The sequence below is a fragment of the Rhamphochromis sp. 'chilingali' genome (genome assembly GCF_963969265.1).
Source record: "Rhamphochromis sp. 'chilingali' genome assembly, chromosome: 17".
Lineage (NCBI taxonomy): Eukaryota > Metazoa > Chordata > Actinopteri > Cichliformes > Cichlidae > Rhamphochromis > Rhamphochromis sp. 'chilingali'.
The window spans coordinates 10,798,063-10,809,939 of record NC_137944.1 but is presented as its reverse complement, the minus strand read 5'-3'; the positions used below and the strand labels follow the sequence as shown (position 1 = coordinate 10,809,939).

The following is an 11,877-nucleotide window of genomic DNA, read 5'->3' as shown; positions in this document are numbered from 1 at the left end:
ATATATATATATATCTTTATCTATATATATATATATCTTTATCTATATATATATATATCTTTATCTATATATATATATATATATATATATATATATATATATATATATATATATATATATATATATATATATATATAGATAGATAGATAGATAGATAGATAGATAGATAGATAGATAGATAGATAGATAGATAGATAGATAGATAGATAGATAGATAGATAGATACACACATACATATCCTGTTACCTCTGTTACACAGATCTATTTTCCCACTATAAAGAAGAAAAACAACCCTGGCATAAGAACTCTGTTTCAGAAAGACAGAACTTGTGTCCCAATGGCTGTTGCTTACTGGAATAATTTATACTAGGACCTGGAATGGAAGAAAATTTGGACCACACCATTGAAATTCCTGTTAACCAAGAAATTAAAGGAAATATCTTTTAAAATTATTCATAGTTTTTAACCCACCAGAACCTTTCTTGTACGATATAAAAAGACATTGATGCTAACTGTTATTTTTTTTTAACTGTTAGAAGAAAGATATTTCTCTCTTATTTTGATCCTACTTATGCGCTAATCTTTTCTGGCAAGATGTTTGTGCTTTTGTTGTTTCTTTTATCTTATCTTTGTTACGGAAAAATATTGTTTGGCTTTTTTGATTGCCCTGCAAATAGGTCAAACACATTTCATTTGATTAATTTACTAATCTTAATGGCTAAATTTCATATACATGAATCCAAAATTTCTAATGCAAAACCGTCTTTTCAATGCTTTATAAATGAAACCAGACAATATTTTAAAACTATACAACATTCTCATAATATAAAAGCAATAAAACTATAAATTTATGCTCCTTGTTTGGTATCTTGTGATTAGCCTGTGTCTAATTGTTATTACACGAAACCCCCTGACATTGTCTTTTGCTCATTTATATCTGTAATGTTTGAATTGCTAATGAAGTTAAAATAATAATAATCCGCATTACTGCACATCACATCACAGCGCGACAGAACTTTAGGGTTACGTATTGTGCTGACGCCATCAGACCGCGCTGGGCAGCTATCTGCGCAGTTGTGTTTTATCGGATTTGCGGAGTTGTCGCTGCTCTAAGTGAAATAAAGTTCAGGACGTCTGTTTGCAGCCCCGCGGGGAACTCTGAGTTCAGCAGCGGGACCAAACAGGCACGGTCCGAGTCAGATCAAGGACCCGAGTCGTAGTTCGTTGTTTTCTTTCTGACGCAGCTAGCAGTTAGCGTCGTTAGCTCAGGTGTGTGCTCGATTTTTGTCTCTCAGATGGAATATCCCGGAGGAGGGGGGGCGGTGCTGAGCAGCGGGAACGTCCCGGCCTTCCTGACCAAATTGTGGACCCTGGTGGAGGACCCGGACACCGACCCGCTCATCTGTTGGAGTCCGGTACGCACGTTAATAGCTAACAGCTAACGCAGACAAGTTTAACTTTAATTACACTGCAGAAACAGACACAACTTTATTTAAACTGGAATGCAGACAGGTTTGTTGACAAACTTTATTTACTGACTAAGGAAAAGAGGTCAGCTCAGTTAGCTTGGCTTCAGTGAGCTATTAAGGCTAACAGATCTCACGTCAGAGGTCAAATGATTTCAGACATCATCAGCTAGTCAGTAAATGATCAGTTGACGGTTGTTTTTCTGACAAACAGATCCCAGCAGCTGTTTTGGTGATTGACATAAAGCCTGAATTCAAATAAGCTGATGTCACTGTAGTGTCATAGCTAGGGTTGCCAACTCCCTGAAAAATAAATAAGGGACACCTCGTGGCCAGGGCCGGGCGACCCAGTTGTCTTCACCCTTCCCAGTGTGGTGAATTTTCTAGCTCTTTTTTTGTGTGTGAAATTATTTTTTTTAACCCTTTGACTTGAATTTGATTTAAGTAGATGTGTATTCTTTGTGATATGAACACATGTGAAACAAATGATCATTTAGCCATTTATTTTTAGCTCAAAATGACAACATTAACACATAAAACAGGTCTCTTTCTTAAACAGAAGCCTGTCATGCTTAACTTTTGAGAATATAAGTAAATCTTTCTTTAAAAGAACTCTGTCCTGCTTAACTTAAAATAATAGAAAACAATAGAAAGAAAAATATTCTTGTAACAGTGCACATTTAGTGCATTTAGTACAATTGGCTTCAGTTGAGGTATTATTTCAGCTTTTCTAATGCTAATCAGCTGCTCCCGTTTGAAAACCCGCTTGTTCCCATGATTACGCATCATAACTCATCATCATTATTCATCTATGTATTACTTTTATGTATTAGTCATCAATTTGTTGTAATCATCCATCCTTGCAGTCGTTTATTACACAAAATAAATTATATTATCACACTTCTGGCCACATAGCGCTGATATTCACTGCACATGCCCATATTAACTTTTTCCAGCCAGGTGTTTTCCTTTTCCCATTCTTCCCTTTCTCTGAGGGGAACAAACATTGCTGCTCTAACGCTGGGCTTACACTGTGCGGTTTTAGGCCCATTTTGAGCCGATTTTTGAGTGATCGGACCGATTTTGGCCTTCATCGTGTAGTATACGTGGGGTAACGAGAAGTGATTAACACCTCACGACCAGCTCCCGATCATCAATCGCTCGTGAAGGTGTCACCACAGGCGCTCACACTGCTCGCGCGCAAACACGTAAACGTCGGTGAAAAAGACGGAGCAGCACAGCAGTGCAGCGTGTGATCTGGACACAAGCGATGGAGGCACAACTTGTAGAACTTTGGAAAGCTCATCCGAGCCTTTTCGATGTGGCCTCACAAAATGATCACGACCACAACAACCGTGAAAATAGTTGGATTTACACTGCTGCTCAATCACAGCTGCCTGATCAATGTTTTTTATTAGCAATTTAGCAAAGTTGATGGTGGTGGTGTGTCTGTGTGAGTGAGAGACAGAGAGAGCGAGCGACAGATTTTCTGTTATAACCTTAATTTTATGGACGCACAGTGTGAGCACTCAGGTCGCATCAGAGCATCGGGCGGTATAGTGTGAGAGTACATCGTGACCTACCAACTTCTAACCCCTGCGAGTCAATCGTGCAGTTTGAGCAGGAGCTGAATAACGCGACTGAAAAAATCGCACAGTGTCTGCCCAGCTTTAGGTGTACTGTCGTCCGAGATTTGCACCGCAGTGACGGCGTTTGTTTCCCTGTTGGCCATGCTTCTTGTTGTGGTCATCTGTTGTCTTCCGGTATTTTCTCCGTAAGCGACCTTTCCTCGACCAATGAGATGAGCGGTAATCTGAATTGTCATACTCGAATTGTCATAAGTGTGCTGTCAGCTCATTGGTCACAAAGCAGGAGAGGGGCTGGGAATTATGTTTTCAAACAAAGCGTTAATTCCATAAACATTTATAGACTACTTTTGATTCTCACTGTATTACGGGACAAAGTGCGTCCCTTATTAGCTCAATACGGGACGTGTACTTTTGTTTCTAAATACGGGACGATTCCGTATTTTAAGGGACGGTTGGCAACCCTAGTCATAGCCCACACAATGTACAGCTGCAGGTGTTAACTACCAGTTGCACTGAAATCAGTCACTTATCACCAAGAGGTCTCCATCTTTATTTTCCTGATTTTTAGGTGGGTTTTTTTTTGTTTATTTGTTTTTTTTAATTGCATAACTATTAGGCTCCGCCCACAGCTGAAGGTCATGTAACACCAGATTAAAGATTCTCAAGTGTAATTTCCTAGTGTAGTTTAAAAAGGAAAATGAACCTTTAATCCATGGTTTTCATTACTGCCACACCCCCACCTAGATGGCAAAAACAATACTGCGGTCCTTTGCTCTCCAGCCTCCCTGTGAACGTCTCCTAGTTTAACTAGAAACCAAAGTGCCAGATAGTTGCTGGGCTATCAGATGCAGTAATCAACATTTATTTACAACTGCCAGAGAGGAGTTTTGATTATGGCACCAACATGTAAGCACACCTCCTATCTCTTACTGGCTACATCTGCTTTTCACAACAACCCTGGCTGTGCAGTGCAGGAATGATTTAACTGGCATTAGAAAAATACTCGGTCAACTTTACTGTTATGACATGATATTATTGTGACAAGTTAATACTACCTGAACTTTTCTGGAACTACACTGTAAATATCCAAGTCAACAAAATGTAAGATTTACATTTGGTAGTTTGTGTTTAACCCTTTCACGCACAGTGCTCACTACAGTGGACACCTATTCAAAGGCTGTTTTCTTGTATTTGTGTCAGAGTTGATGGTATACTTGCACATAAACCACTACACTGGACACTGATGTGTCACCCCATACCCTGCCACCCATTCCAAATGTCCACCTAAGTGGACATGTAAAAAACTATTTGAAAAATACATGTTTAAGAAATGAAGTTGCAAGATATTTTTTTCATGCCTAAAGATCATTAAAAATACTTAAGAAAAAAAAAATCCTGATTGAGGTTGTCATAATTAAGCTAGCTATGTAGCGCTTACTTTTGCTTTAACAACAAACATTTTCTTGTTCTTCACCTCCTTTACATAAAGCTTCCGCGGCAGGATATGGATCACAAGTCCCCAAAATTAATGGGTTCTCTTTATATCGTTGTTTTTCTTCCATGGATAGATGATCCAAATAAAGAGTTCACTTTCATCTGCAGTGTGTGTGTGTTCTGTTTAAATAAGAGTTCCAATCAGTAATCTATTCATCAGTGCCTGATGTGCAAAAAAACCAAAATGTTGAAATAATCAATAAACTGTGAGCTGGTCAGACACAGTCTGCAGGAGAGCAGACAGCTGAGATTAAAGTGTTAGCAGTGTGCTCTGACTTTCAGATCTATTCCTGGAGATTCCTGAGAGCGTAAGAGCGTATATAGTCTCTGTTTTTATCGGTTGATTATAAGGTAAATGGAGTGGTTCTTATACATTCCTTAATACTCAAGTACTCAAAGTGCTTTATACACCATGTCTCATTTACACACATTCATGCGACACTTTTTTCAACCTGCGCGCTTTCTGTCGAACAGTCACACACTAATGAACGCATCGAAGAGCACCCGGACCTCAGGGTTCAGTTTGTGGCCCAAGGAATGGAGCAGAGAGGAATTAAACCACTAACCTTCTGATTAACAGATGACCTGCTTTGCATCCTGAATCACAGCGACCACAATAATACAGATTCTTTTTCTTTTTCTCCTGTTGTATAAGAGTGGTACCAGTTTCCATGTGTTCGACCAGGGGCGGTTTTCCAAAGAAGTTCTCCCAAAGTTCTTCAAGCACAACAACATGGCCTCTTTTATCCGCCAACTCAACATGTGTGAGTAACCAGCAAGGAATCATCAGTGTGTTAGCCCCACCTCTGAATGGTAGCTTGTTCAGAGGTGGGGCTATCACCACTGGTTGTTTTTTTTTTTTTTTTTTTTTTTTTTTTTTTCATTGATTTATTTTTTGGGAAAGAAGATTCACCCAATCAGGTGTGCTTTGTGAAGAAACATTGAGATATGAGTGAAATGTCTGGTGTTTAGCGGGTTTTCTTTGCTGCTGTAATTATCATAGCAGCAACAACCAGTCATCACAAGGCAAGGTAGCCTGCAGTTAACATAGCAGTTAATGAGAAGATAGCAGTTAATGAGCTAAGCCAGTGCTCCCCAACCTTTGTTGCGCCACAGACTAGTTTATGTCCGACAATATTTTCACGGACTGGTTTTAAAGGTGTTGTGGATAAATACAACAAATAAAACGAGTATCGGTACCCCCCAAAAAAGAACATTTATTCATAACACATGGGAAAAGACCCAGGGAAACAGAGTTAACGATAAAAACGGATAAAAACCACAAATTTCACACCTGAGCCTCAACTCTCGTGGTCCGGTACCAAACGACTCACAGACCGGTACTGGTCTGTGCGCTGGAGGTACCGGTTTGTGTATATCAACTGATCGTTCATCATGATGATCTTTGTGCATGAGCAACTTCTTTTTCTCCATGTCACTGAAGAAGTGCTAGTTGACTGGTATGCTGAAAAGCTTAACTTTTCTCAACACTCAGCAGAACCATCTTTATAAAAAGTAGGATAGAAGAAAAGGACAGGCCCACCTGTGCATGCTCCACCTCTAGCACTGTGCATGCAAAGGCATCTGGACTATGGAAGAGCCAGAAAGAGCAGCTGTGATATTAGCAAGTGTAGCATTGTATTGATGGTGTCCACATCCTTTATTGATGGTGTAATGGTACTTCTCTCAGATGGTTTCCGTAAGGTGGTGCACATTGAGCAGGGTGGTCTGGTGAAACCAGAGAGAGATGACACAGAGTTTCAGCACCCATTCTTCATCAGAGGACAAGAACATCTGCTGGAGAACATCAAACGCAAAGTCACCAACGTATGTAGTGCCTCACACACCAGAGAATACCTAAAAATGCAGACAGGTGATAGACTAAAGGCAGACTCTGCTGGACTTCCTCTGAAAGGTGATGATTCAGAGTGCTGTGTGACATCACAGGATACAGCTAATCAATCATAAATACTTTGTATAGCCCCCTTAATGTGGGGTCAGAGTGGCCTTTAATCTATCGCTGTGCATGTGGTACTACGAACTCAGAACCCAATCTGACCTGTCCTGTCCATCTCCTTGGTAACGGTATGCTGTGATTGGAACAGGTGTCATCAGTGCGTCAGGATGATGCGAAAATCTCAGCAGAGGAAGTGAATAAGATCCTGAACGATGTCCAGTTGATGAAGGGAAAACAAGAAACCATCGACTCCAGGATCGTCACAATGAAACAGTAAGTACCAAACCAGAATCGGGGCTAGAAACCACTCGGCAGTGTTGACTAAAGGCTGATTTTGTATTTCAGTGAGAACGAGGCTCTGTGGAGAGAGGTGGCCAGTCTGAGACAGAAACACACTCAGCAGCAGAAAGTTGTCAACAAGGTACCTGTTCTCACTGTCCACACCTTTCCAATTAGCAGAACTCTGTAAGAATACACCTGATGTGATCCCTCTAAAAATATGAAAACCTCAGGGGAGAGTGATGCCACATAGTTGTCAGACATTATCTTAACATTAATGAACTCTCTGCCTGTCTTTCTCTCTCTCCAGCTCATACAGTTCCTGGTGTCTCTCATTCAGTCCAACAGACTGCTAGGAGTCAAGAGGAAGATGCAAGTGTTTTTTTGATACCATAGATACTACAACAAATGCTACACTGTACACCACAAAATGTTACAATTGTGACTTAGACACTAGATAATTTCAAAGTGCAGATTGGATGCTGTGAGATTTTCTCTGCTAAGAACATTTTCAAGAAAATGTTCCCAGGTGATAAAATGAGGATCCAACTGCCCAAATTTCTGACTTTTGCTTTTATTTTGAAGTACCAGTTCCATTTCCCTCTCATACCTGACCTTAAATTCAGTTTCGTCTGTACATGTTTTGCCATCCATCCATCTTCATCCGCTTTATCCGAGGCCGGGTCGCAGGGGCAGCAGCCTAAGCTGCTACATGTTTTGCATTTTCGTTTATTCATTTTAACTCTCTCTGCAGTCCTCTGATGCTCAACGACTCTGGCAACACCCACTCAATGCCCAAATATAGCCGTCCCTTCTCATTGGAGCAGGTAACTTGTCTCTGATTTACATCTTTCACTCAGAGCTGCACAGTCAGCGGTGATTATCTTTCAGAGTGACATTAGCTGATTGTCTAGCTTTAGCTTTGAAAACTAGACTCTTCATATCTACCTGTGCAGATCTTTGTCCTCACTTGGTCACTTGTGCTTTTGTGTTTTTCATTTCAGGCTGCAGCCAATCTCTTCTCAGCTGACACCTCTGTGACTTCAGGACCCATCATTTCTGACATCACAGACATGGCCACATCTGGTTCAGATGAATTGGCTAGTGATTGGACGGACCAAGGGTGAGTACTGATCAGATTAGTCCTGCTTAGTCAGTAAGTGATTGATCCTTCAGAAGTCAGAGTGCATAACCTCCTTGCAGAGAGAGCCAATCAGTCGATATCAAAGAGGAGCCGTCCAGTCCAGAGGTGGAGGTGTGTCCTGTTCTGGAGGAAGTGGCTGCACCAGTGGACACGCCCTTCTCCCCCACCACCTTCATTAACTCCATCCTAGAGGAGAATGAGCCACCCACCCCAGTCACCTCCACGAGCAGTGCTCCCACTGGTAGACATTAAGTTTGTGGTTAGCAGTTTGATTCCTGTTCAGAGCATTTCTGGTAAATAAAAATCTTTCTCTCAGCAGCCAGTCCCATTGTGGTGATGAGCCCCGTCTCCACTGGCCCCCTGTCTTCTGCCTCATCCACCCAATCACTCACCTCTGTTACCACAGCAAACACAGCCCCCAGCACAACAGCACCTCAGAAGAAATGTCAAGCCATCGCCTGTATTGACAGGTAAGTGTGACTACACCAGTATGCAGTTGTGAAACATTCATAGAGACTTCTAATAGAGTTAGTACCACCTGCAATGAACAACTATGAGTGTTTACCAAGAGTTAGCCCAAGTATTTCCCCAACAGTGGCCCTGCTCTGACTAAAGCTGAAACTGTGTTCGAGGTTGCAAAGAGCTGCCCAACAAACCGTCTCAGTAGACTGTCTATTAAACTGTCCTCAGTCCACCCTTACGCTGGGGAAGGCGTCACCCTTTACTGACAGCTTCCCCAGCATCTCTCCAGAAACTGCCCCAACAAACACCTGCAGCTTCCCTGAACAGCTGCCCCACCCCCTGCATCCGTCACCTTGACATTCTGAGTGTCTTTCTGAAAAGTGTCTTTCAGACAGGATACTGAAAGTGTTCTGCTGAATGCAGATTGCAAGCTTGTGTCAGGAGTGTGCGAGTTAGACCTCAGTCTGAAGTTTGTGCTACAAGTTTAGGAACCTCCTCCTATTCAGCCCACTTGAATAGCAAGTGCAGCGCTGCCTTATCTGAAAGCCTCTTAACTAACCATGGTGTGGTTTCAGTTTGTCTTACATTTAAGGTGATGGTCCTGTTGCAGGACAAGTGTGTCATTAAAACCCCTGTGCTTCCTTCAGACCACGCCCCATTCCCTCTGCAGGTGGACTCCCACCTGATGTTTGGCGGTTCCTCTCAGCACAACCTGACAAGTGAATCACTAACTCTACAAACAATTATTGATTTGTAAATATTTGTAAAGTTTTGAAGTCTTCTGGTGACATTCTGCATTTTCTTCTTGTCAAATGTGTGAGGTCCAGATCAGCTTCTTTAGCTGATCAGATGTCAGAGGTCATGAGATAGTTAATTGATTATATTTGGTCAATATTAAGTGCAGAAGTAAGCAATCCGGTCAACAGGTCAAAAAAGGTTTCTTAGGTGGCTCACAGCAGGAAATGTTTCAGGCATGTTCTGACTACAGGAAATACTGTGTGTGGCCACAGTGAGGGGTGGAGCCTTTGCATAAGATTATTAACAGCAGAGAACTGGCAGGTTCAAACTGAGCTCACCTGTATGCAGTTGAGATGCAGATCATGTATTTATTTGGATCTCTGCAGACATAAAGGAAAATGTAGAATAACGGCAGACATGTGACCTAACATCAGACCTGTCTCACCTGTGTGCCTCAGGTCTGAGCTTTTGGATCATGTGGATACTATCGACAGCGGCTTAGAGAACCTGCAGAACATACTCAACACACAGACGTTCTCCTTGGATACAGTTCCATTTATTGAGGTTAGTCTGACTTCTTGTTACCACCTCACATTATTATCACTTGTGTTTGTGTGTCACTAACTGTGTGTGCGTGTGTGTGGGTGCTTAGTTTTTCAGTTCATCTGGCTCGCCTGCAGACTTTGACCTCGACAGTTTGGACAACGTGAGTTGCAAATTTCACATTCTTTGGTCTGCTGTTTCAAAAATAAGAGCGTACTGTTGCCGATGATGTCAGACCTGTCTCACCGATGTTACCATTTCCCACTAGCTGCTGTCTGATGAAGCTCCTAAGGGAAGTGAAGAAAGCGGAACGGGTGAGTCATGCCTTCAGTAAGTTGCTGCTCCATCCACCTGTCTGTTGTCATGTCATGACACTGTGCTGCTCTCTGATTGGTGCAGGAAAGCAGCTGGTTCAGTATACACCTGTCCAAACGTCTGAATCTGACAGCGGGGCTGACCTGCCAGCGCTGCTGGAGTTGGAAACTGAGCCATTTCTCAGCTCTGACCCCCACACCGAGGACCCAGGCATCACCTTGTTGAACCATGGCAATCTGGACTCCAACCTCTGACCTCTCGAGTAACCATAGCAATGTGACACCTGAGCACTGACTCAGTTGCAGCAATAGATGAGAACAGTCGATAGGTCAAAGGTTGTGTTTTTATTACACAGATGTTATTGATATTAATCTGTCTTCTTCTTCTACTCTTGTTCTTTTCTTCTTTGTTGAAGCTTAAATGGAAGCCTTTGTTGCTGTTGAATGCATGTTGAAGTCAGATTTTATGGTCGTCTTTATTTTCTTGTGTAAAATAGATTGAAAAGAATCAGAATATTTTTGGAGTTTTATCAACAAGTGCTGTGCGACCTGACTGACTGCCCACCCATATGAAAGAGCCATGTGGATCAGTGTTATTTCTCATTAGTTTGTTTCCATCAGTTTATATTACTATTATATTCAGTTAGTTCCCGAAACATGAGTTCACATCACTGCTCACTGCTGTGTCCCCATGTTTCAGAAATAATGCAGAGACATGTCTGAGATGGTATGAGCGCCTTTTTTGACTTGTATATTAGAGATGCTTTGGATCAGATTTGAGATTCTTGTCTGCAGAAGCTTCATGGATGGAACTCTGAAGGTAACCAAATGATGGTCCGTGCTGCCAATTGTGTTTGTGTTTGCAAGGCCAGTTTAAGGAAACTTTGTTTGAATTTGTCGGGGTTGCACGTTGTTATGTCATCAGACACAGGGTTAACATTCCTCACAGCTTCACTTGGTTAAAGTTTAAACAAAGGCCGAGATCTTAACCACATCTCAGGCTCAGTGCTGTGATACAGGGCTCATCTGTGATGTCGTCATTCTTACTGAGCAGCTTTTCTGTATGCTAAGTCACCTGTGGCTCACCTGAACCAGTCGTCTCTTTGATGGCTAAGAAACACCTGAAGTCCTGAGGATATTTTATTGGTCACATGGTCAGAGCTGAACAAACAGAAAGCTCCCTTCAGTATTAACACATCTGTTAATATAGTACAATTATATTTAAGGCAAGTGGTAAATCCACCCGAGTCCTCCAGGCTAACATGATGGCGCTCCACGTGTAGAGAGGACAAAGACGGGGTCAAAGGGCAGATGAAATGTTGATGTATTCTGAGTGTAAAATTTTGATTCAATAAAATGTTTTTAAACAGCAGCATGTGAATGAATGACTGGTTGATTTAAATCAAACTGTGAGGATGTCATAAGGTTGGTAATACTGCGTTGTCTCTACAAAGTGAAATGAATGTGTGAGTAAGCTAAATCACCACGTTAACTGATGCTGAACAGATCACCTGGTCAGGAGCAGGTAAAGTTCAGAGTTTCAGTTTAACATCAACTATGTTTATTTCCAGCATGTTTTCAGCCTGATAGATTATCTGTTAGGAAACCATGTTTTATAGTAAGCGCTACTTTTCTAACAACAGTCAGTGAAGCTCAGCTGTAAAGTTAGCTCAGACCTTTTACCCCCTGCAGCTACTAGAATAGAACACACAAGAAATATCTTTTCAGTCAGTCAAAATTAATTTGATTTCCATGTTTGCTATATCTGGCTGTGGAACAGGAAGCTTAAATGTATCAGTCCAGATCCAGTTTAAAGCATAGCTTTTGTCTTTCACATTTGCACATTCTTTGACATACACAGCAGCACTGTGAGAAAATGATGTAAATTGGT

General features: G+C 41.6%; 1 protein-coding gene across 3 annotated transcripts; it reads left to right on the top strand.

Moving 5' to 3' along the window:
- Window positions 1–1,040: 1,040 nt before the first annotated feature.
- Window positions 1,041–11,358, top strand: hsf1 (heat shock transcription factor 1). 3 transcript variants are annotated; one of them, XM_080862602.1, is made up of 15 exons: window positions 1,041–1,415; window positions 5,205–5,313; window positions 6,240–6,376; window positions 6,655–6,779; window positions 6,852–6,927; window positions 7,096–7,157; window positions 7,540–7,612; window positions 7,790–7,908; window positions 7,989–8,170; window positions 8,249–8,399; window positions 9,039–9,110; window positions 9,588–9,693; window positions 9,782–9,835; window positions 9,941–9,986; window positions 10,072–11,358. In XM_080862602.1, exons 1-15 carry the CDS (start codon window positions 1,296–1,298, stop codon window positions 10,239–10,241), a joined length of 1,602 nt encoding a protein of 533 aa, XP_080718728.1. In that variant the 5' UTR covers window positions 1,041–1,295; the 3' UTR covers window positions 10,242–11,358. The 3 variants fall into 3 exon arrangements, with proteins under 3 accessions (XP_080718728.1, XP_080718727.1, XP_080718729.1); XM_080862601.1 differs by having other exon boundaries at window positions 8,246–8,399; XM_080862603.1 differs by lacking the exon at window positions 9,039–9,110 and having other exon boundaries at window positions 8,246–8,399.
- Window positions 11,359–11,877: the final 519 nt, after the last annotated feature.

Excerpts from the sequence above, each read along its gene's own strand:
- hsf1 (XM_080862601.1), top strand. The coding sequence starts at position 1,296 with ATGGAATATCCCGGAGGAGGGGGGGCGGTGCTGAGCAGCGGGAACGTC. Across the intron at positions 1,416-5,204 it reads CGCTCATCTGTTGGAGTCCG|AGTGGTACCAGTTTCCATGT; the intron begins GTACGCACGTTA and ends CTGTTGTATAAG. Across the intron at positions 9,836-9,940 it reads ACCTCGACAGTTTGGACAAC|CTGCTGTCTGATGAAGCTCC; the intron begins GTGAGTTGCAAA and ends ATTTCCCACTAG.